Source organism: Gymnogyps californianus, chromosome 10 (assembly GCF_018139145.2).
Source record: "Gymnogyps californianus isolate 813 chromosome 10, ASM1813914v2, whole genome shotgun sequence".
Classification (NCBI taxonomy): Eukaryota; Metazoa; Chordata; class Aves; order Accipitriformes; family Cathartidae; genus Gymnogyps; species Gymnogyps californianus.
Window position 1 is genome coordinate 11705703 of NC_059480.1, and position 23362 is coordinate 11729064.

A 23362-nucleotide genomic window follows, 5' to 3' on the forward strand; every position below is an offset into this window, starting at 1 on the left:
TCTGCATATCAGAAAAAGACTAATTTCTTATAGCAAGTGCTCTCTAAGAAATGAAACCGTATCCAAAGATACCTGTATGTTGTCTACTGGTGCAGACATGACTGAGAAGGTTCAGCCAAGCAAGCTCTACCAAGTATATCCATAGTATCTAAGGAATACAGAAAAAATTTCCAACTGTAACCATAGGTCATGCCTCTCAGACAGTTTACTTCTCTCAAGTGTTCATTTTTTGAGTTCCCAAAAGTTCCTGAAAAAGCTTCCATGGAAACTTCGTCCTTGCAAGATAGCAAGAGCTTTCATTTGGAGAGATTCTGGCAAAATTTCTCTCTGAGCAGACAGGCAAAAGAGTACAAAGAACATTAGTTCACTTGCAGTGCCGGTATAGAATAATATGAAAAACAGACTGACTTGGAAGGTGTAAAAAAAAAAAAACAACCCCAAACCCAAAAACCAACCAACATAATAATAGCAGCCTTTGTTGCCTCTGAATCTCAAGGAAGATCAAAACAGTAGATTTTGCAATACAAAACCTACAGTTACTTTATTTTTTTCCTTTTAAGAGGGCAAGAAAGTATCAAGCTTTGCATAGCTTTTAAAGCTATGAGGAAAGGTAGTATTTTCCTGCTTAACACTTAACTCTTTACTCTTGAAGCCTCCACCAAAGAGGCTTTGGAACACAGACCTTCAGGCAAATCAACCCTCCTTAGTTTAATATAGATCAGAGACAATGTCTTGAATCAGCAACTGAAATCTCTTTCTTTCGGATAAGCATCTCTCTCACTGTGAATTCCAAAGAACAGAAGGTCATTATGCTACACTAGAAAGTCTGAAAAATACAGACCCATCACAATATATTAAAAACATATCAACACAAGTAATTTCATAATAGGGTAACAAATAATTTCCATGTAAGTGTTAATAATGCAATCGCAATTGATAACCTATATGTATTTCTCATGCAGAGAGACATGCAGAAGGGTGAATTTCAGCTATTAAAATACCCACTTGTGAATGATCTGTCTGGCTGAAATGCTTAGTGAATCTACCTAAAATGCAAACCAGGCAGAAATGTTACTTATACAATACCAGACCACAGATTGAGGAAGACACACGTGGGAAATCTGGTACAGAGAAGGGCATGCCCTTAATTGATCAGGACATATGGAGCACCCATGCAGAGATGACACTGCATTTAAACTAAGTAATAAAAGCAAATCATTGCTTGTTTCCGCTTCAGTGCTCCCTCCAAACTCCATACTTGGTGCCTGACATTATGTTCTACTGTAAAATAATAGACATGTGAGATGGAATTCCAAGAAATAAAGCTCTGTTCTCCAGACATTGCCCGCCAGAACTCCCACTGAAATGGGATACAGCCCTATAACTACTTGTACCTCAGATATAATCTGAGTCATAACACATCAAATATATATTTTACATAGGTTGATTTTACTTTCAAAAATTGATTTAAATAAATGTTACAGTAAAAACATGAACAAATTTGTTTGGGCTAGCAAAGAATGATGAAAAATATACTTTTTCCAGGATTAAACTCATGCCTGTTCACTTTCTCATTACGTAGTGTGTGAAAACACCTCAGAAGAATCGCGCTCCTTGAAACACTTCAAAAACAGATACAGCTGACATTTTACCTACTTATTCCTGAATAAACTCAAATGAAATGACTTTAAAATGCTCTTTTCATTAAGAAAAAGATGTCACAAAGATTTTAATTCTTTGCCTACTGAAATTATAGTATTTCTTCACCAACAAGCTTCATTACCCCTAGGTGCTTGGTACTAAGTTGATCCAAACAAAACAAAACAAAAAAAGGTACTACCATTACCCCCAAAACAGATGCTCACTTCTATGGCAGACTGTTCTTTGGGATGTATTTTGTGCATACATAGTATTATTATAGGTGGATGACCTCTGGATCAGGTTGGAGACTTCCAGTACCAACTGCAGTAGGAATCGCATATGCAGAAGTAGTGGTCTCGCACCTCGAAGTAGGGGAACAACAATGAAGAGAACTACAAATCATCCTTGCAGTGATGGACTTCAAAGAAGAAGGGAGGAGGATGGTCATGTGATAGAATGAACTTAATACATGAAAAAGTTATCAAGAGATAAATAATCAATTCTTTCTTTGTGAGCAAACATACTTTCTATCTACACTTGGTTTTCACATGTAAAGATTAATATTTAACGGTAACTGGGTTAAGTTTGATACTTTTTTTTTTATTTTTGCAGATACTAGAGTCTATGCAAGACATCTAAGAATTACTAATAAAACAGTGTACAAAACAGAAAGCAAAGATCGCTTTTCTTAAGGATCATATGTTGTGTGCTTTCCAGTTGTAGTTTTGCCAGGTGTTAAGTTTGTCATTTTACTAAGAGATACAACAAATGTTTAAAAGTTTCCTCCACCGTCATTGCATCTCTAGAGTTGTGCACTGTGTAATATATTGACTACCACTTTTAATCCTCAAACAGCTATGTTTTCTTAACACTGCAGGGATATATTTTTCATATGTGATGATGTGTGACATTTTTTCATATGATACATTTTTGCATATTTTTCAAAACAACATGCGATTATAACTGCAAATAGCAAAAAATATATTAAATGTATTGCTTTAACCTTTTGACTTTCCTATATTTATTTGATGTTTGGAGATATGGTGTCATACAAATGACTGCAAGAAACAATGTTATCCCATTTCAAAGAAATACCCAATACAACATGTTGGCCAACTTAAGCCCATTACTTTTACCAAGTATCAATTTTTTTTGCATTTAATTTTACTAGCTTATTAACTCAGGGCAGAGATCATATCTTCAGTCCTCTCATGTAGACATCCATGAAATCATGCACAAATGACAACCCAACAACACTAAAGTGATAACACTTAAAAGTTCTTTTCTGTGTATTTTCATTTAGACAGAATGTTCTCACCTCTGTTTCATCCCATTTCAGATCTACAACTTTCTGTCCCGCTTTTGGCTGCCATGTAGGTAACGTCACAGTTGCTCTTGAATGAGGAAGAACAATGTCAGGCTCCAAGGTGGATGAGACTGGTCTGTTCTGTCTTGGTGACGTCAACTCTGTCCGTTCAGGGACTGGAAGGCTGTGAAATGAGTGTTCACAGTTTGTTCCCTCATAGCCTTCACTACAGAAACAGAGGTAGCCATCACCACTAGTGCTGCAGTTACCATGGTGACAGGGGTTGCTGGCACAAGGATCTGAAACAAACTGGGAAAAACATATTGTATAGGTCAATTACTGCATATAAAGGATTTATTTCTGAGCTTTACAAAGACCATAAAACAGGATTCTTTTCCCCTCCTGTATTTGTCTTCTAAACATATTTATGAACCAAGCTCATCTTTGATGTATCTTCAAGGAAGCAAAATCAAAAGATTAAAGAAGAATATAGATTAATCTCTAGTAACCACTTTTCTCAGACCATTTAATGCTAATTCACTGTTGACACATTCAAGCAAAGTGATAAACGTGAAGTAGGAATATGGCCACTGTTCATAATCAGGAATTTTCAAAAACAGTCCTAAAAGAGTAACCTACCCAGGGAAAACAACAAACATCTAGAAATTCAACGCAGTAACAGAAATAGGAATGGGGCTCAGAACTCACACCGATCACCAGGTCATGAAGCAGCTCTGTGTTGTCGGAGTTAGCCACATCACACAATCCTACTCGTGGACACAACTTCCATTTTAAAACAGCTGGGCCTTTTACCCACACTTCGTTTAGTGGACAGCAGTTTCAGAATCTGACTCATTCTGGTGCTGCAAACTTTCTAACAGGAGTTAGAAAGTTGGGGCAAAAATGTGCTTATTTTTAAAACAGCATTTGTAATAGTATAGGACAAGACTGAGCTCAGTGATGTAGGAAAAATCCTGTCCTAGGCTTGCCTCCCTTCTTCTAATTTCTAGCTTAAATTTATCTACAGCTAGTTTGTACTGTTTCTTATGTCATCATTGACTTTCAGGTTAAATGTCTTTTCCCTCTTCTACGCTGATGTTTACATCCATAATGTATTTATAGAATAAATCTACAAACTCTTCTCAAGTTTCATCTCATAGACTAAATAAGCCATGCTTGCTCAGTCTCCTTGTGGAGGACAAGCCCTCCATTCATGTGCTCATTTTTGCCCCTCAGACTCCACAGTTTAGCACTGCCTTTTGCAAATGCATCAATACTTTTGTTTGTCCTGGAGATAGCTTCTTTGGTATTACTTAAGAAATGTTTGCCTTAGTCAGAGCTAAATGACACTGCTGACTCACTGTCATTGTTTGACCAACTAAGACAGCCAGGCAGTTCCCTCGATTTGTCTTCACATCGAAGTGATAACCCATCACTGGAAACACACATTTTTCTCAGTCTTTAAACGCAAATTTCACCCAAGTGCTCCAGCCCTAAAGGTTACCCAGTTCTTCCCTGTACAATATTCCAGTCCTTCCCTGCATAAGCAATGCTTCTTACTGTATATCTCAGTAAAGCACCACAGTTATTTATTATTAGACATTTGTTTCAATTATCATAAGAATTACATAAGCTTTATATATCATTAATGTCATAAAAACAAGTATTGGGTCTACACTAGGAATTTTACCTTTCCATCAGTTCAAAGGCCTTGTGTCAGGGACACCAAATCCTAATATTACACCTTCTTATATAAAACAGTGCTATTATTGACCTCAGCTAGAATTCTTTCTTTGGCTAGAATTTTTCTATACCCCAGCCTCTGTAACATTTTTGGACAGAAAACAGAGGAAACATTATTACGAAAGTTAACTTTGGAGACAGTTAATGATGAATGTCAGATTTTGTACTGACTGATGCAGAAGAGTTAGAGGCCATGGAAAACAGTCCAAAATATATGGTCTACTCATTTATCTTGTGGTTTTGTTACAGCTCTGAATGTTATTTACTTTGCATGGGGACACATCTCCTACATATCAGGTGATACATTAGACATTACGGTCAAGCTCTGACTCTGCTTCATTTTTAAAACTCAACTATATAGCAAGTTTATATATACTTTATGTACCAAGTATCAAGGAAGTATGGATTTTTATGATCAGATGGGCTTATCTCCTTAAAGTCTCTTTCTCCTGCAAATCAACAGAATATATAAGTTCTCAAAGAACTATTTCCAGATCGCTTCTCCGCAAAATAATATTTAAGTGACAGACAAGAACAATTTCCAGGAAGGAACAAAACCTAGTTCTGTTCTATGGTTTGACAATTACATTTTAAGCTTGCTCCCACTGCCAAGCAGCAGAGATTTTCACAGAAATTTCCTTTTCCTTTAAGAGTGTTGAAGATAAAAAGTGTTGACATGTGAACAAAGCCCAGTTAAAAAATTGGTTGCAACAGTTTTTTCACATTCTAGTTGCTTGGACTAGATCTGAATTTCAAAGACATGCAGCTATCCTATTGTTGGATAAGCTCTTTACTCCTTCTTTCACAATTAATCCAAATTCACATTAACCTATTTTTGATTAATAAATCAGCATTTATTCTATTCTGAGGAAATTTAATTGTTCTCGTCACACCTAAAATGTTAAGGTTATTATTTGCAAACCTAGTAACGAGAAAGAAAAAAAATAACATTTTCAAACAATCACAAAGGGCACTTTTTCCCCTCAGTGAATACATCCATTCACTTTACAAGCAAAATAATAAAAAGTGCTCTGTGATACATGTTATTTGCTGTAAACTGTTTTGAGCTTGTTTGACTGGAAACAGATGTGCCTGATGACAAGCACTGCTTACTGCTGCCCATGCCACACACTGAAGAACACCTTGTGCCTTATGAATCGCCACTAACCTTCCACACACAGTGGAAGTGAAAATAATTAAGACTGGTTTAGATGAAGAATACAAAAAGATGAGTGTAGATGCAAAACTTCAGCCATGCACTTTCTCAGAATTGAGTTTTATGAAGCACTTCACAGAATATTAACTTATCATTCCCTTTTCTTAGTTACTATTAATTCTAAAGCTCATTTTTCTTTCAGTAAGCCTATCAAAACAAATCAATGTCCTTTGTGCACATAAGTTTTCTGTTGAACTAAAGAAAGTTCATTTTAATTAGCAGTTAAAAAGAGATGAGGAAATAAAATTGATTAATTTGTGTTGGTTGTGATGTTTCTGTGGTTCCTCTAATCCTCTCCAAGGTGGCAGCGATGGTTAGCAAGGGCTCTGAGAAACATCTTGACACAGTGAACAGCATGGCTACATCAGAATTAAAAGGTAGCAAAATTTCAAGGCTTAACCTTCAACAAACTTTTGAAGCTAACAGAAAAAAGTAAATATCCTTGGTCTCATAACTGAGAGCTGAACATAAGTATACTGTGAGCACACAATTAGAAGAGCCCTTTTTTAGCCATTCCTTGTGAAGTTCACAGTATTTTAAAATACTGTTGCACAGAGAAAAGGAGGAAGCAAGTAATATGTATCCATATAGCCCATGATTAAATAGGAACACAATATAATCACTACTAAAAAAATTCCAGCTTTTTTTTTTTAGGTGTAGAATTTCAATAATCTTGATTAAGAAAGTATTTTTAGTATCTAGATCTCTTGTTTTCATCCCCATTTCTCCATTTAATAGTCTGTCTGTTTTCATAATACATTAATTGACTAAATAAGCACTATCAGCAGTTGCAACCGACAAAGTTGAGCTAAAAATCATAAAATATATTTGCATGCAATTACTACTCCATATGCCTGGACAGTTGTAATCTTTGGAGTATTTTTCCAATAGAATTCTAAGATAGATGCATACCAAGTTGCCCTTCATACTGCAGTTAATTTTCCAAAGGCAGACCGAATATGGTGTAAACACTAGGCTTGTTTAAGAATCACACTCACAATCAAAAGATTGTTTGCCAGCCAGTCCAATTGTTCCCCAAGGTTTAAGTTAAAACACTGCAAGATGTAAATCTGCAAGATCTTTCTGCCGGTACTCCTTGTGGTGACACCAATTTGTCATTTAATGCTTATTCAGCATCTTTTCAGAGTGGTTCTACTTGTTCTACCTGGAGACAGTCCATGTAGATCCTCCAGAGAGCTTCAAAAAAGAGAATGGTAAGCCTAAAGAGAAGGCTATAGATGAGCTCCTAAACACTATGCAAAACCTGTCTTCCACTTGCAACTCGCCTCTTAGACGTGTTAGTACAAAACTAACTTTTGGCTCAGTTTTTATTGCTGTTGCCTACAATCACAGACATTATACCAGCTTGCAATTTCAGTAAAATACAGAAAAAACAGAGTAAATCCAGTCCTCATATTAGGAATTCAGCAGATTGTTTAAATACATTCTACATAGTGAATATCAACCTGTTAACGAAGCCAAGCTGCCACAATAATGTCAAAGGCATTGACACTGTCAAATATCAATTTTACATATGTGTCCAGTAGCACTCATGACCTCCGAAACAGTCTTCAGATATTAAAAGCTGACATAGTCCAAAAGTTTCCAGTTCTTCAGTGGCTCCCTGAGGTAATTTTTCCAGTTACAGGATAAAATGTTTTGATTTTCAAACATGTAAAGTGACTTTAGCTGGTTGGGATTTAGACAGCTAGTTTCTTCATGTCTTCTGGTAAAAACAGATCTTAAGAGAAATTTAAATCAGAAAAAGTAAAACTGGCTTTGCATCTACATTGCTAAAGAAATTCCCCAATACGAAAGCAGACAACTGTTCTCCAGGAAGAGATCATGGGAAGATCCACCGCATATCACCAGCAGAGAAAAGGGATCAGACCCACCAATTTCAAGCTATGCACAGTACATTAAAAATTATCAACGTCTGAATACTTCAGAAAGAAAATAATTAAAATCTACAGTCTAAGCTATTATCAGTTTGTTTTTAATAAAGTAAGTGGGAAAAAAATGAGGTTTTTTCTTACAAGCACATCTGAAATATCATACTATCTTTGCATATGCATCAATTTATGAAAGAGATGGACACAGATTTAAATCTTTTACATAGCAATGGCAATAAAGATTATCTAGAAATGTAATCTCTTTGAAAGAATGGTTTAATTATGTTCAAACTTTTATTTAAATTAAGCCTCATTCAATCCTTCACACAGTGAAGTTTTAAATCCCATTCTATCACACATTAAATATTAATGCAAACTAGGAAATGAAAGACAAGAAAACAGGATGAATTGAAATAGAAAAAAACCCAGATGTTCCAAAAAGTGTCCACAGAAAAAGCATTGAGATGAGTATATCAAACAAATGCATTTTCTTCTATTTTGAGAAAAGACTGTCTTGTGACTCAGTGGGACTCAAGCAGCATACGTGGGTTCAATTTCTGGCTCTCCCAGAGACATCCTGTGTGACCTGAGAACAGTCAGACTCTATCTCTGCCTCCTTCCTAACTGTAAAATGGAGATTACACTTCCCTTCTCACACTGCTTGTGTTGTCTGGTTAGAAAGCAATTTTTTTCAGGATGGGAAGCACAGAGCCAGATGTAGATAGGAACTCTCAAGCAGCAGTGAAATACAAATAAATATAATAAAGAAATAAATCTCTGTACAGCAAGGCTAAATCTGTAACCTGTGGCTATTCAGGTTTGTTTCTTTCTTATTCTTTCTTTCTCTCTTTCTCTTTTGTTTCTTTCTGTGGCTATTCAGGTTTCTTCCGAACAATTCTTTGCTCAGACAAACAGAAGTGTTCAGAGAAATATCCAGCAAAGATTCTTTAAAGTTTAGAAAAATTCATAAATTATATTATCTTTTCTAATTAACCCATAAAAGACAGCAAAATCATATTGATATTGCACGTTTAGACACTATACTCTTCATCAAAACAAGACCTGCTTGAAAACAAGTAGGTTGAAGAATACCTTAATTTTCCAACTGTGACCAAACATAACAGAAATAGAAAGAGTGGCTAATACACTGTAATTATGAGAGTTAGGATGAATGAGATTTTTTTGTCTCATAAGAATGCAAAAATTAACCAGTATCAGCACCGTGGTGCACATAGGTATCTCCACCTTAAATGGCTGTTACTGAAAAGCTGCCTGCAATTACTTTTGCGTATGTGTTTAAGGACGCTCTTGCTAAGTAATTCTTCTACCACATGTGGAGAACTAGTACTATGTCATAGTGAAACACTGCCTCACAGGGTGCAGTGACCACCTGCACCTTGGTCAGATACCAGCCAGTCCATATAGGAATCTGAATGTCACAATCTGTCAGAAGAAAAAAAATAAATACATGTGCCAGTATGGTGCTATTTCATACTAAAGAGTACCCATATGCTATGAACTACATCGATTTGAGCCCTGGGTATCAGGGACTTCAAAGAATAGGCAGGCCCCAAAGTAAGAGAAAGTGCTTTATACGGAGGTCCCAGAAACCAGAGCAATCAGGGCTTTCTTTCCCATCCCTCAAAACAATGTAAGCAGGACAAATCATTTATATATTACCTAAAACATTAATATGGCAGCTGCATCAGTTTCAGTTACTAGAAACTAAGCACAAGCTGCAACACAGAATTGGAATTAATCAAGACTTAGAAGGCTAATGCTAAGAACTGTATCATACTGAAACTACAATGTAAGGAACTTCTTTCTAGAAGTAAACATTTACTGTTTTCCTTTAGCAATTCCACTCAATGCCCCAACCCATCAGGAAAGACATCAATAAATCTAATAAAGAAGTGCAATCTTTATCAGATAATTCAGAACATGATTCTTTGAAACACCGTTAACCATGAGCATTTTGGATTGCTTTCAAGCTGCCATTCTCATTCTATGAGTTTTGAATATTCAGAGTAATGAAACTGCCAGTGAATGTAATAAATGGATATAAAATATTTTCTTCACTTCAGTGAAGCAGCAAAAAAATGCCTAAAGAAATTGCCTGTTTAATTGAGAACCAAAGCATGGCTGCCCAAATCTATCTGAAAAACCAGCAAATATAACAAGGCAAATTTTAAACAGCATGATAGATTTTAAAAACAGAGCTCTGGCAAATGGCTAAGTTACCCTTGCATAATAAGTTACCATACATCAACTGCTTTGCTCTACCTATCCTCAGGCACATTCTTACCTCGAGGCATACTGAAATAACTACAAAATAAATTGAGATCACTTTCCCTCTCCCTCAACAAAAGGAAAATCTCTACTTCACACTAACCACAGAGTGCTGCTAGATGTAAGCATGTAAAATAGATAATTATTGAGAAGCACCTTATAGTTTTTCTCAGCTTTTCTCATCAGATTATTTTTAATACTTTTTTTTTTTTTTTTTACATTTTCCTTTATCCTGTTGGGAAAGGCCATGCAAATTGTTTTATATTTGTCTAGATATAGCAGATTTAAAATTACATTTCAAGTAGACAAGCTAAGCCAACTTACTGTGTTTTTCAGCAACACCCATACTTAGCAAAGATGCTTTTTAAAAACAAAATGAAGTTAGAATATCCATCCTGAAGATAGGTCAACTACTTATCAGAAAGGATCTAAGTACCACCAATAGATCTGTGAAGATTAGCACTGAGGTTTTTTACCACAGCATCATCTCATTTTACTCTCAGTAAGGGTTGGCAACCTAGAGTATAATTGTTAAATGGGACCCCAGTGGCACTCTCATTACTGGTGGTAAAACTAGGGGGTAATTCTGAAGACAAAGCATTAAATTTGTTACAGTAACACAATACATTTGTTTGTTTAGACCTTATGCTATTATTTCATTATGAAAACATCACACAGTGAAAGAATTATCAATAGTGTCTTTATTCTTAATATTGTTTTCCCTTTTTAGTATTTTTTCTTGAGCAACAGTAGGGTGCACAAAATATTTTTATGATAGGACATTAATATATGTAATGATATGAAAATTCATAACATTTTTATTTCTAGAATGAACTTTCTGCTAGTTTCAAATACATTATTCACTTGTGAGAAGCTGAAATTAAGTAAATATACTCCCTTATATTATTCTAGAAGTCATTAATTGACCTAAAAAATGACATGTAGTATTCTATAAAAAAAACAAACAAGCAAGTGTTCCAACTTACATGCAAAAGATTTTAAAAGATTTTTTAAACAAAAGATTAATTAATTCTAATGAATTTAAGTTTGAAGTTAAGCATATGGGTCACAGTCTAATCCAAGGCTAATAACATTAATTCAAAATCTTAAAGTTCTGCCATGAACACTCTGAGTTATAATGAGATCAGGACTAGCCCAGGGAGGAATACAGTTCAAATATCTTTATGAAACAAAAAATCCCAAACAATCTGCTACTGGGATTTTCAAAACTGACTAAAGAAATTACTTATCCTACTGAAAGTAAGATGTTGAATTCCTAGATTTTTAGCTGTTTTAAAAACAACAGCACGCTATAGCTTCTATTCAGCTATGCCAAGTTTTACACAATCTATGTGTCTGTCCACCCTTACAAATTTTGACCCCAGTGAACAAACCAGATTTCATAGTTTTCTAGAGATCTCAAAAGTAATTAAACTTCTTTTACCTCCATTGCATGAACAAGCAACCAGATAGAGGATCAAGTCTGTATAAGCACTCTAATTGGCAAAAAGACCACAGCATAAGCTCACACTTTATTATACAGCAAGCTGGCTACAAGACAGAGCACCCCTACAAAGTTCAACAACAGGAACAGCAACAGCATTCTCATTTTCTTTAGCATCAACATCAATCAACCTCAAGACACAAATTCGTATAAAACAAGACTTCATTAGTTCAAGTACTCATGGCATTTCTTGATTTAGAAGTCTGAGGCTTCAGACATTTTCTAGATGACATACAGTAAAATAGGCACACAGTTCTTGTAAGAACAAGAGAAGGACTGAATTCCACAGTGAGTTGTGCAGTAAAACTATGCAGTTGAACCATCAACACCACATGAAATCCTGAAAAACTCCATAGATGTGACAACTGGCTACTCTCATAGCTTTTTGCGCACAAGAGGCTGTGAAAACAGGAAAAGACAATAAACACATCCATAAGGTATCTAGGAGATGCGATATAATCAGCTGTCCACTGATGCCACATTTTCCAAATCAAGTATGAAAAAAAAATTTAAAATTTGGGGAGTTTGAAAATAAGCAGTAGTTATAATTTCAAGCCACAATACATCAGAAAGGAGACATTTTGCCAGCTGAGACATCTGGCAATCAATAAAACAGGAAATGCTTATGCACCTGGTCAAATAGATGAGCACTATATAGGTCCTCCAGCGCTTTCAAATAACCAGCATTTCAACCAACATTACCGCACTCCATCCGGTACTACCAACAACAGTAAATCACAGGTATGTGGTCTCCTGATTTTTTTCTTATTTCTCAAACTTAAAATCCTGCCAGATCAAAAGTTAAAATATTGTCTAGTTGGATAAATACTGAAAGAAAGATGAAAAAAAAACTGTGAACACATGAATGCTTTCTTTCAGTATGCATTCTCTGTATTGCTGTGTTGGATTAATTTATTCCCCATGATCACTATTTTAAAAACTCTTTCTTCTGTATATTAATATATACTTGATTTCAATCGTTCGGGCTCAGGATTAGAATTCCAAGACCCAGCTACATTTTTAATATAGTTATTGGGTGTTACACATCAAGTACTTAACATAATCAATACACTGAGCAGAACTGACATCTAAAGAGAATCAGTGAAAAGGGATGCCAGCGTGAAGTAGGTGCCTTCAGTTCTCTGGTTGTTACAGCAGACAAGGACTCACAGTCTTCCTTCTTGGATTAGGAACCTAAACAGTTTTCTGGTCACGAGTGATTTTTTTTCTTTTAAGACAGGGTGGGAGGCAGTATAGAAAAGTCAGCATCTTTATCTCATAACAAAGCACCTGCCTGCATATAAAGAACAATGTCCAAAGAGTTTCAGATCAACATCCAGTTCCTATTCCCTGAAGAACTTACCATTTTACTGCAAGAAGTAATTGGATTAAATATTTGAACAATGTTGGGAACAGAGATAAAAGCCCAAAATTTCTCTGCTCCTCCTTGCTTAAACACCATCACTCACTCATGTTGACACTCATTCCCATCGTCACACTCTCTGCCCCTGTGATTTTTGCTCTGTGAAAGCAGTTTAAACTACAACGTTTTATCTCACATTTTATGACAGGCTAAGAGTGAAATCAGTTACTTCATGGCAGCTAACACACAGTAACTTGTTAAGGTATGACAACAGTGGCATATGCCTGAACCTTGAGAATAAGCCAATCTTCAGATGCATGAAAGAGTGGTTATATTCAGTGGTTAGAGGCTGTGCTTCTTTTAACCTCATCTGAAATAGCTGTTTTGCCCACTCAGTAGAACAACTTTTTGGGGACTATTTTTTAAAACCAAAGTTATCTTGTGGTCCAAAAGACCTTCTAAAATTTGTATTAAAATAAACTGGATGATCATTTTTCCCATGACATATACAGAAACAATTGTTCAGGGTTTTATCTTTCTAGCCTATGCCAATACAATTTTTCTAATGTCAGGTTTTGATTATTTTCTTGTAATTTCAGCTTCTCAATCACTCTCACGACTTCTAGTTACATACACAGACTTCTCATTTCTTTAGTGCAGAGGACTGTGCCTTCCTGCTAGGACAATTCAAACAGGAAAGTACCTCTAAAATCTCTAGGTCTAGGCAAATAGAAATTTGGTGTTTAGCCAACCTCTCTGGGACAGTGGTATGCAATCTCAGGTCTCCTGCAGCAAGTTACAGGGAGAAACATTACAAACAGGAGAACCACTCCTCAGTGTGTTTACTATTTTTTTTCTCTCTGTCACATCAGAGATAACAAGCAGAAAGTTGTTGTAAGATCTTCTTACCGGTGTCTCCAGGATGCCCTGCATGCTTATTGTTCAACATGATGAAAGACAGATGTAGAAATGGTAAGATGAGTCGAACTTCAGTAAACTAGTGCCCAGCAATAAATTCACCATCTATCATTTTAAATCTGCCCTAAAGATCATAGCTGTTACCAAATGCATTACAATATTAAGGAACAGTTCCTGAAAGAAATGACAGGATTTGTGCCTCCTCTAGATAAAAGGGCACAAATGAAGGGGACCTGTCCCTTTAGGGCATAAATTATTATAGGGTTTTTTTGCTTAAGTCTCTCTTTCAGTTGATCTAAACACTGGAATCTACAAAATCAGATACATTACTTTACAGTCTGTTTTTCTGGCACTGTAGAAAGCAGGGCTGTGACCTAAATAACTCTCCTATGAATTTTGTTCGTGAGGTCATATATCAAATGACCTTATATCTGTCATCAAACTACACTGTGTGCACACTGTCATTTTGCTGTCCACTATAAACTCTAGAAACAAGAGTATTTTTTTAAGCAATACCGTTCTACAATTTCTCTCACTCATACAAATTTCTCTTCTGATGGTTTACCCTCATGAATTAGTCTGTATCCAGACAAGTTGAAACTTATGTCATGGGTCATTCCCCATATTTTTTTACTTCTCCAAATCCTTTATTACTCTCTTCAAATGACTTCAAATCTGCTGCCTTAGCTAATAATTCCAATACTAATTTATGTCTATTGGCCCAGTCCCTCAATGTTTTGATGCTACGAATTAGATTTATCATTTTCTGAACTCAGCAATACTTCATGGCATCTAAAAAAATTCTATGGCAATAACTAAACTGTAGAACTTCTGTGCTGAATGAGGAAATATTCCTTTCGTCTGATTTAAATTTTCTGTTTGCTAATTTTATTATATGTCCCTACTCCTTATCCTGTGATATTTAGCAAATATGTTGCTCACATCACTCATGATTTTAGAGACTCCATCACAACTGTGTTTGGAAAAGAGGTGAACAGGAAAAGTCCTAGATATTGAGAAGTTGTTTCATATACCTTGTTATCATTCACTGTCCCTTTTTGATGTGGGGAGAGAGTACCAGAGATGTGGGTATACCTTGGTTTTATATACTGGTATAGCGATATTACCTGCTCTTTTTTCTGGTCCTTTCATCATAGTAATCAAAATATTAAAACCAGCTCTTACAGTGATCCTCATTTGTTTTGCCACTATATGCCATTTCCTATCTATATGACACACAACTCTTTTTCTACCTACTCTATTCAAGGACAAAATTGATTGCTTTTCTGGTTTAGACACAGACCCTCTGAGGTTCTGCACATCACCATTCTCCTGCGCACTTGTATGATACACGATGGTGATTACCCACACGAATCAGGAGGGTAAGGATTTGCAGATCTGACCACAATCATGCTGGGAAGCTTTGCATTGAATACAAAGACAAGAGCAGCAGAATTCTATTTCCTGCAGACAGCTCTAGCAGCCTTTTATTAATTAGAGTCCTGTATGCATGCTTGCATTTTTAACAGTTTTCTGTGTATTTTCTTGCAAAATTCCATTAATTCTTATAACAAAACATTCATTTTTGGTGGCAAACGTTAGGGCTTTTGAAAGGTACTCTCCCATACTGATTTATGATATAATGGGTAGCAAGACACACAAGAGTGTCTGATAGCACTGATTGCCTCTGAGGATAGAAAGTGCAATGGAGTACGGTAAGATTCTTAATGCTGTATTTGCAAAATGGTAAAACACAACATAACCTCATTGTGGTACAAATTTTGTCATTAGTCCCTGTTCCCTCACTGTTAGTTGGTTCAAAAATTTTTTTAATTAAGATAAGTAGTTAAAAGGATAACAAAAATATGGACAAGAAAAAGAAAAGTCATGAAAATAATTTTCTCTTCATTTGTCTTGCTTCTCGTTTGCTTCCTTATGCCCAGGAAACCTTTCAGATTTACAGTGTTCCTTCAAGATTCCACTGAAAGTAAAAAAAATTTGAAAACCATGATGTGATTAACCAACAATCCTGGCAAACCTCTTCCCATTAACGTACTTGCCTTTTGCCTTACAGAAATTCTTTTTGAATTAAAGACACAATTAAAATATTTTTCCGAGAAATAAGATTTTTTTTTTTTTAAATCTAAATAAAAAAGTCTTTCGTCAAGTAATTTATTTAATGTAGAAGGGGGACAACTCTGAAATAGGATAGGAAATAAATACTGGGGGAGAGAGTCTAGAGCAAGAACAAAAGAAGCTAAGAGAAGTTGACCAGGAGGGACAAAAACATATTTTGACAATACAAGAGAAAGAAGTATTAATTAATCAAAACACCTAGTCACAGAATCAGTCTGATTTTCTAATATTAAAGATGATGAATCATGGGTTCAGGATTCTTTTCTCTATTGCAACAAGACACTGAGTTGCAGGTGAAAGAGAGAGATATGGCTAGTGCTACAGTTTTTAGCCCAAAGAAATACATTTGTATTGCAAGGACAGAAGAATACAAGTATTTTACATAAGAATATGCAAACATTTAAAAAATGAGTCAGCACTAAGTACTTGCTAGACTTGGTACTGTATCTTTAATGTGAAATCTCCACCTACAGATGTACTGTTGAAGCATTCAGCTGCAAAATACTCATAGAATATCAATTGTCTACATTAAAAAGTAGCACAAGTACTACTTTCTGAAATGTCAGTCTAAAGAGGCAAAGAGGAAAAAAAGTTAAATTCTAAACCGTTAAAGCCAAAAATGTTATTTATGCACATATACCATACAAGCTTTCCATTATTACTTTTACTTACAAGACAAATATGTAGGAGGAATATAAAAATCCATCTATTGCAGGGCACACAGCAGAAAGAATTTTTAGAACTATTGAGACCTACGGTTTGGAACAGAAACAATCTGATAATGACCTAGTCCCATCTCTCTCCTGTTCTGGAAAAATCAGGCTGTTGCTCACCTTTCAAAAAGCTTTCTTGTGAAACTCTCCAGCATACCACTACTGCTTCTTTTTCAAATTTTCTGTAAGTTCTCTATAAATCCTGAAATATAATTGCAGTATCATCATGGGACATCTACTCCAATTACATTCTTAAAGACTACAGGTTTTTAGACCTTCCTATTTTTATCTTTTTTTATCCAACTGATGAGCTAACATACATTGGAACTGAGCCACTAATGAGCAATGGGCATTTATGTATATTTGCATCCTTGAGTAAAGATGTGTCAGTTGCAAAATCAAAATAAGACTCAGAATTAGAAATAAATAAATATCCTAGAAAATACTGTTACCCTGCCTAATAGATATTAGGAATTAATCTGTCAACAACTCTGATATCTTCCACACAGTTCTGCTGGATATTCACAAATATGCTGAACTTTGTAACGAAGCCTGGGTTTCTGTAGCATTTGATTTGCTGTATCCAGTTTTACTATTGTCTCTCTGGGTCCAAATCCTTAAGCACACGTTCAAATGCACCCCCAACATCTCTTTAATCTCTTATTTGGAGGACACCATCATCCAAATGTCCATGCACTTGTTTCAGGAGAAACTCTCTCATATGACCTCAAAGGCGATTTCACCGTGGACTTCTTTAGCTCATCGTTTACCTCTGACAATGAAACGACAATGAAGTCAATTAACACTCAGGCACTGAGATTTCATACATGCACCCACTTTACTAGGTGAAAATGAAAGAAAAGAAGTACAGCTGGCGGAAAAACAACAGCATGTGAACAAAATCCCTTTTCCATTGTGCAGGCTACACTAGGATACTTGGGTTACAAGTCAGTCCTGAAGCTTTCTTACTGTAGTTAGGCTTGTAAAATCCACTTTCCTCTCCAAAAATGGCTGAAGAAAAAGCATCCTTCCTTTACAACCACACAGTCTGCTTTGCCAGTTTACCAAATCCATACAATTTTCCTCTCCCTGCTCAAATGATCTGCTGGTTAATTACGAGCTCATCTGGAAGGATCAATATCTCTTGGCAGTAACCAATTCATTATCCTAACTTTCCTGCATTTGATTAGGAGAAACTCCAATTTTTGTTAATTGTTCCTCACATGCATCCTCTATCAATACCTCCTGGAATTCCATAACCAAATACAGGTTAAAAAAAAAAAAGGAAAAAAAAAAAGACAGAAGCAAAATACCATTTATGGTCTTAAAATCAAAAGAAAAAGACTACCACAGCCAGACATATACTAAATCTTCATGGTCTTCATCATTAAAAGAAATAGGTCTGGATTTGTGAAATGGTACTGAAATGATGTTTAAAGCCTCAAGGATGGATAGATACAGGAGTACATAAAAAGTTACTTTTATTCTTATGGTCTTCTCTGCCAAATCAGTGACTTCCTGTGACAGCAACAACAGAAAAGAGTAAATGAAACATTAAATTCCCATTTAAACCAGATAAACCATTTTGCTCATTACTGCTTTCAGCAAGATCGAATTCTGCTTCACTATCTGCTTTTGCCATATCAAATGTAACAAAGGGACAGATCACCAGAAAGCCCAACACAAGGCATGCAGTAAAATGTACTGTTTCAAATCAGTGTCAACACCTGCATAAATAATTAGCCAGAACAAATGTATTTAAAACACAGGTATACATAAAATATAATACTTAATTATACCTGAAGTTGTCATTTCTCCAACAGCTTCACTTCTATTTAATTATTTTAATTTCAGAAAAACAGCTTACCAGGAATGAACTAGTGCCCAAGACAGTTTTACTGGAATTTAGTGACTATGTACAGTCAGGTTAAGTGTCTGTTGAGTTCTGGCTAGTCATACTGGCCCTCAAAAGATTCAGAGAGTAAAGAGAAACCTGCAAGTTGCAAGCCGGAGAAATTTTAAGGGATCCTTGTCTTCTTGGGCTTGTAGATTAGTACTGAGTTTGGAAAAAGTGAGAGACTGAAAGGTAAGAAAAAAGCAGGTGGCTCTTCCACAAGCTTTGTCACATCGCTTTGCCAATATATTTCCAGCTTGATTTGTCACACTTCTGTTACTTTTCTATTAGCCTTTACTGGAACATACTGAATATTTTATGAAGACATTCAGGAATAATTTCTTGCACACAAAAATGCCAAGTAAGGACGAAATAATTAGCAATTTCATTTTAATTTATGATCTCAGACAGGATTTGAATCTTGATAAAGCATGGAATCCTTCTCCTGAAAACAAAAAGGAAAACAACCTTTAGACTGCCTGAATAATGACTTCCTCACATTGTGATTTGTTAAAAAAAGAACCGAAATATTTACATATTTCCTAACCCCACAGAAACACATCATGCAAAATAATTATTTTAGTCTTACACGGAACACAGTCAATGTTATTTATGTCTGAAATGCAACTAAAAAAAATTTGGCTATCTTAACTGAACAACTAACCACAGAAACCTCCTCCCTCATAAGCCAGTAGAATTACACCAAGTAGTGCTGTAGGTGTGCCTATAGCTCCTTGCTGTTGCTGTGGCATCTACCACATAAAAAATAAAGCCATATTCCACCACAAACGCGTATAGAGATCTGCCACGTAAATATTTGGAAACTGGAAGGCCAGTATTACAAGCAGATTGAAGCATGGCACTACCCCATCCTAAATTTCTTTAGGATACATTCCTTCTGTCCACACTTTGATTGCAAAGTCAGAAAAATAAAAGCAAAGCAAAGCAGTTTTTAGATGACAAACCATCTGGTAAAATGCCTAAAATAATTACTCTGTTTCCTTCAGAATAATTTTCCATATGTTGGTAACCACCCATATTTTCTTGTCCCATGATACAATCAGCTTGGAACTAAAAATGCGTTCTAGAGTGCTGAAATTAGAATTATATTCACAACTTAGGATATACCCTACTGCAACTGTACTTGTTCTTCTATTTAATGTAGAAAATTATGCCTGCTGATTTATTATTGCTCTTCATCACCAGTTCTTACTAGATTTCAAATTGCAATGACCTTGCAAAACAAAGCACTGACTATCATACTGGGGTTGGATTCGTTCTTTTTTCCTCTCTTTTTTTTTTTTTTTTTTTAAAATAAAAACCACCACATCTGTTCCACCTATTTAGCCTGCTCTGCTTATTATAGAAATATTTCCAAAAATAGAATTATCTTTTTATCTCCATCCCAGTAGACACATTCTGTATCTTCATCAGTTTTCCTATGGACAAGCTATATTACCCCAGATCAGTAAATCCAGTGCACTGAACACTTTTTTTACACTAATCTTATAACACCCTGTTCTGCTCACAAAGAGGACTGCAACCTTTTCTTCTTGTAATTTTTATTTATCATAAACAGTTCTTGCCAAGTTGCAATGGAGGAAAAAAATGCGTATTACTCCATATTACATATAAATGAACTATACAATTCATCCTTTCAATGATTACTATTAGATGCACTTATTAGCTTGTCTGGATTTTCCAATTATATCAATCCACCTAGAAAAATGTATTAGTTTTATTTACAAACTCCATCCCAACTAGTATCAAGTATTTTTATATTGAAGGAAAACTGAATTAAAGTTGCTAGTTAAGAACTATAAAAAACAATCAAGCCCTGAGACAGAATAAGCTATTTATTAACAAAGCAAGTAATAAGATACCTAATGATGTGACAAGACAGAGTTTATATTCTTTAAGAAATATGGACACCCTTCAACGGAAGCAATGCATGACACCTACATTCTTAATATACAAGCATCTGCATAACTAGATGACAGAAATTATCTTGATTTAGCATCGAAAGTCTTTTCTCCACAATTTTTTTTGTATAGAATAATACATTTTGGATGAAAACTTTAAAAAACTTTGTTTAATTAATTAATTCATACATACACACACATGAACGTTCAAACGTCAGATTTTGTTAGATTGTCTAGCTCTTGTTCTCAGTTTTATTATTTTTAATATGGCAGTCTAAACACTTCTGACACAGATAGATCATTAGTACACACTCAGAAATGAACAGCAGTGTTTCAGAAGCATCGATAATATGACAAGTTACACCTCAGCAGGTAGCAGTACAGAAATGATCTAACAATGCAAGCAACTCAGCTGAGGAAGAAAATCCTATTAAATACATTTCACACTTTAAATACAGTAACAGTCTCCCAAAATTGATATGAAAAAGTCAAAACATCTGGTAAATCACAGAATCACAGAAATTTTCATTTGGAATGTATCAGTTTGCACACTACTTAGCTAATATTACAGATTCTCTGATCCCTGCAGTGAAAAACTGAACCAAACAGGACACCATCCTTAATTTTTCTTACAATTGGTACTTACCCACAGGCCAAAAGCCAAGCACCAGATAGTGTGCATGGGCATCAGGAAATTGCATTAGGGACTGAAGGGTCAGGAGTAAACAAACTGAAAGATAACAATTATGGATGTTTTCAAAAAATATTTGAGGAAAAGCAAAATTTGAAAGAGAAACAGTCAAAATATAAATGATTTGTATAAATACTAAATACATGAATAGCCTAGTTAGAACCAAAAATATTGCACTTTCTACTGAATAAAACATTCCATAGATCTCTTTGTTCAGTGTTTATTACTGTCACCTGCCTTAAAAACTGTAAGCATTTTCAAAAATGCATCAGAAACTTTCCTGGTTTTTTATACACCCTTTTGTTATTTCTTACAGCAATGTATTTTAGAGCCTCAGAACCACCATTCCAATAATTTCCAAAATAATAACACAGTAGACAGCAAGTTTGGGGTTTTTTTAAATTAGACAAAAATAGCTTATGTTTGACCCATGGTGCAATAGCCCCTCTACTTATATATAACACAAAATAAAAGATCTTCTCTTTATCCCACTCATGTACCCTACATTAGTGTCCTGGCTTTCAGCATAACAGGTATTCTGGAGTAGCTCTCTGCTTCACCCGTTAACACTGTTTTATTTCAGACAGGTAATTATGTATCTATTAGAGTAGGCACTTAAACTAAGTTTACCAAAACCCAGGCAAGTGCCTTTCCTGTTGAGGTATGGAGTTCTTCAGTCTCAGTTTCTCCAGCAGGATATTTAATTTTTATTGCACTAGAAACGTTCCTACAGAAAGGACACAGTCATACATAGCTTTGCAGGCTACCACACATTCTTAAATTACAGGTATAAACAAAGCAAAGCAAGGACTTGATAGTGGGCCCCTACATCCAACATTTATATCCAAAACTTGATATTCAGCAACACACATCTCCATCGTTTCCTTGTTGAAATCTTGTACTTTCTTCAGATCGGTTTGTTTTCAATAAATGAACACAAACATTTAATTGTGAGTTTTATTCACACAGGCATGCACTTATCAGAACTCCCCTCTTATTGTTAGTGTATCAACCGGTTATAGTTTACACTAACCTAAGTGTCTGAACTACGTTCTAAATCTCTTGTTGTATTCGTATAATGCTAAATCATGGTTTAATCCAAGCTTGACTTGGCCTTTTAGTGCTACCACCAATACTTATTTTACTAATGATCTGCTGAATTATATTTGGATCCTCTGTTAAGTGGATCATCATAATTTTGCAATTTCTCAAAGATCAAAGAAAACTCTACAAATTAATGATACTAATCCACTTGCTACACAAAAAACCCTTGTTTCTCCAGAGAGATTTCATACACTGCAGGATATCCTTGGCTACCAAATACTACATTTATAAGTCAACCAGAAGATGCTTAAAATTAGGGGGTGGAGGAGAGAACCTTTCCAATATGCAGTCTTCTGCATAGTGATTATCCCTGCAAAAATGTTAAATACTCACTAACATTTGTTTTCACCCAGATTATATGAAAAAACCTGGCATGTACAGTGAACCTCTGCATTTTAAAGGACTCTTATCCCTCTGACAAAAAAGTGCTTGAATCTATGAACCTCACAAAGTATCTTCCATCCAGAAATGGAAGACCATAGACTGTAATGTCTTAAATTATAATTGAGGCTTTGCTAATCAAACTTCTGGAATAGAAGTTTTACCTAATTAGCTCCCTATTAAAAGATATAGTTACTGAATTTTTACATTTTCTTTCCAATTGCTTCCTGTTATCTGATTTCTGTTCTTGGGTCCTTGTGGTGACCTATATAAAATGACAAAGTCTCATTATCAGAATTCTGCAGCACCCAGAACTGGCTGCAATCGATGAACTGAAGCCACAGCTGTAGCAAGAGGCTGTAGTTTTAAAGCCAAGCAGGAAAGTGTTCCTTTGAAGTAAGACAGAAATGGGCTGTCCTCACCAGGGCTTTGAAAACAGGAGTTGGTAAAAATGTGAAGTTCTACTATACAGAAATACGGAGGATTTAGAAACAAAAAACAAAAACCAAAAAACTCAAATTGATACTTTTATCCTCCTAACCTCTTCTGCCCATACAAATGTGGAAAAATCACTTAAAGTCCAGGCAGCCATTCAGGAGCACCATTCCTCACAGATTTCATGTGCTTACAGAGGCCAGGGCGGGGGGGG

At 35.4% G+C, this 23362-nt stretch overlaps 1 protein-coding gene across 1 annotated transcript in view; it reads right to left on the minus strand.

Annotated features, from left to right (window-relative positions):
• Positions 1 to 23362, minus strand: part of DNER (delta/notch like EGF repeat containing) — a 135105-nt gene that overhangs the window by 79470 nt on the left and 32273 nt on the right. The window contains exon 2 of the mRNA XM_050902366.1: positions 2960 to 3256. Within this exon, the coding sequence (XP_050758323.1) occupies positions 2960 to 3256 (297 nt within the window). The remainder of the gene's footprint in view (positions 1 to 2959; positions 3257 to 23362) is intronic.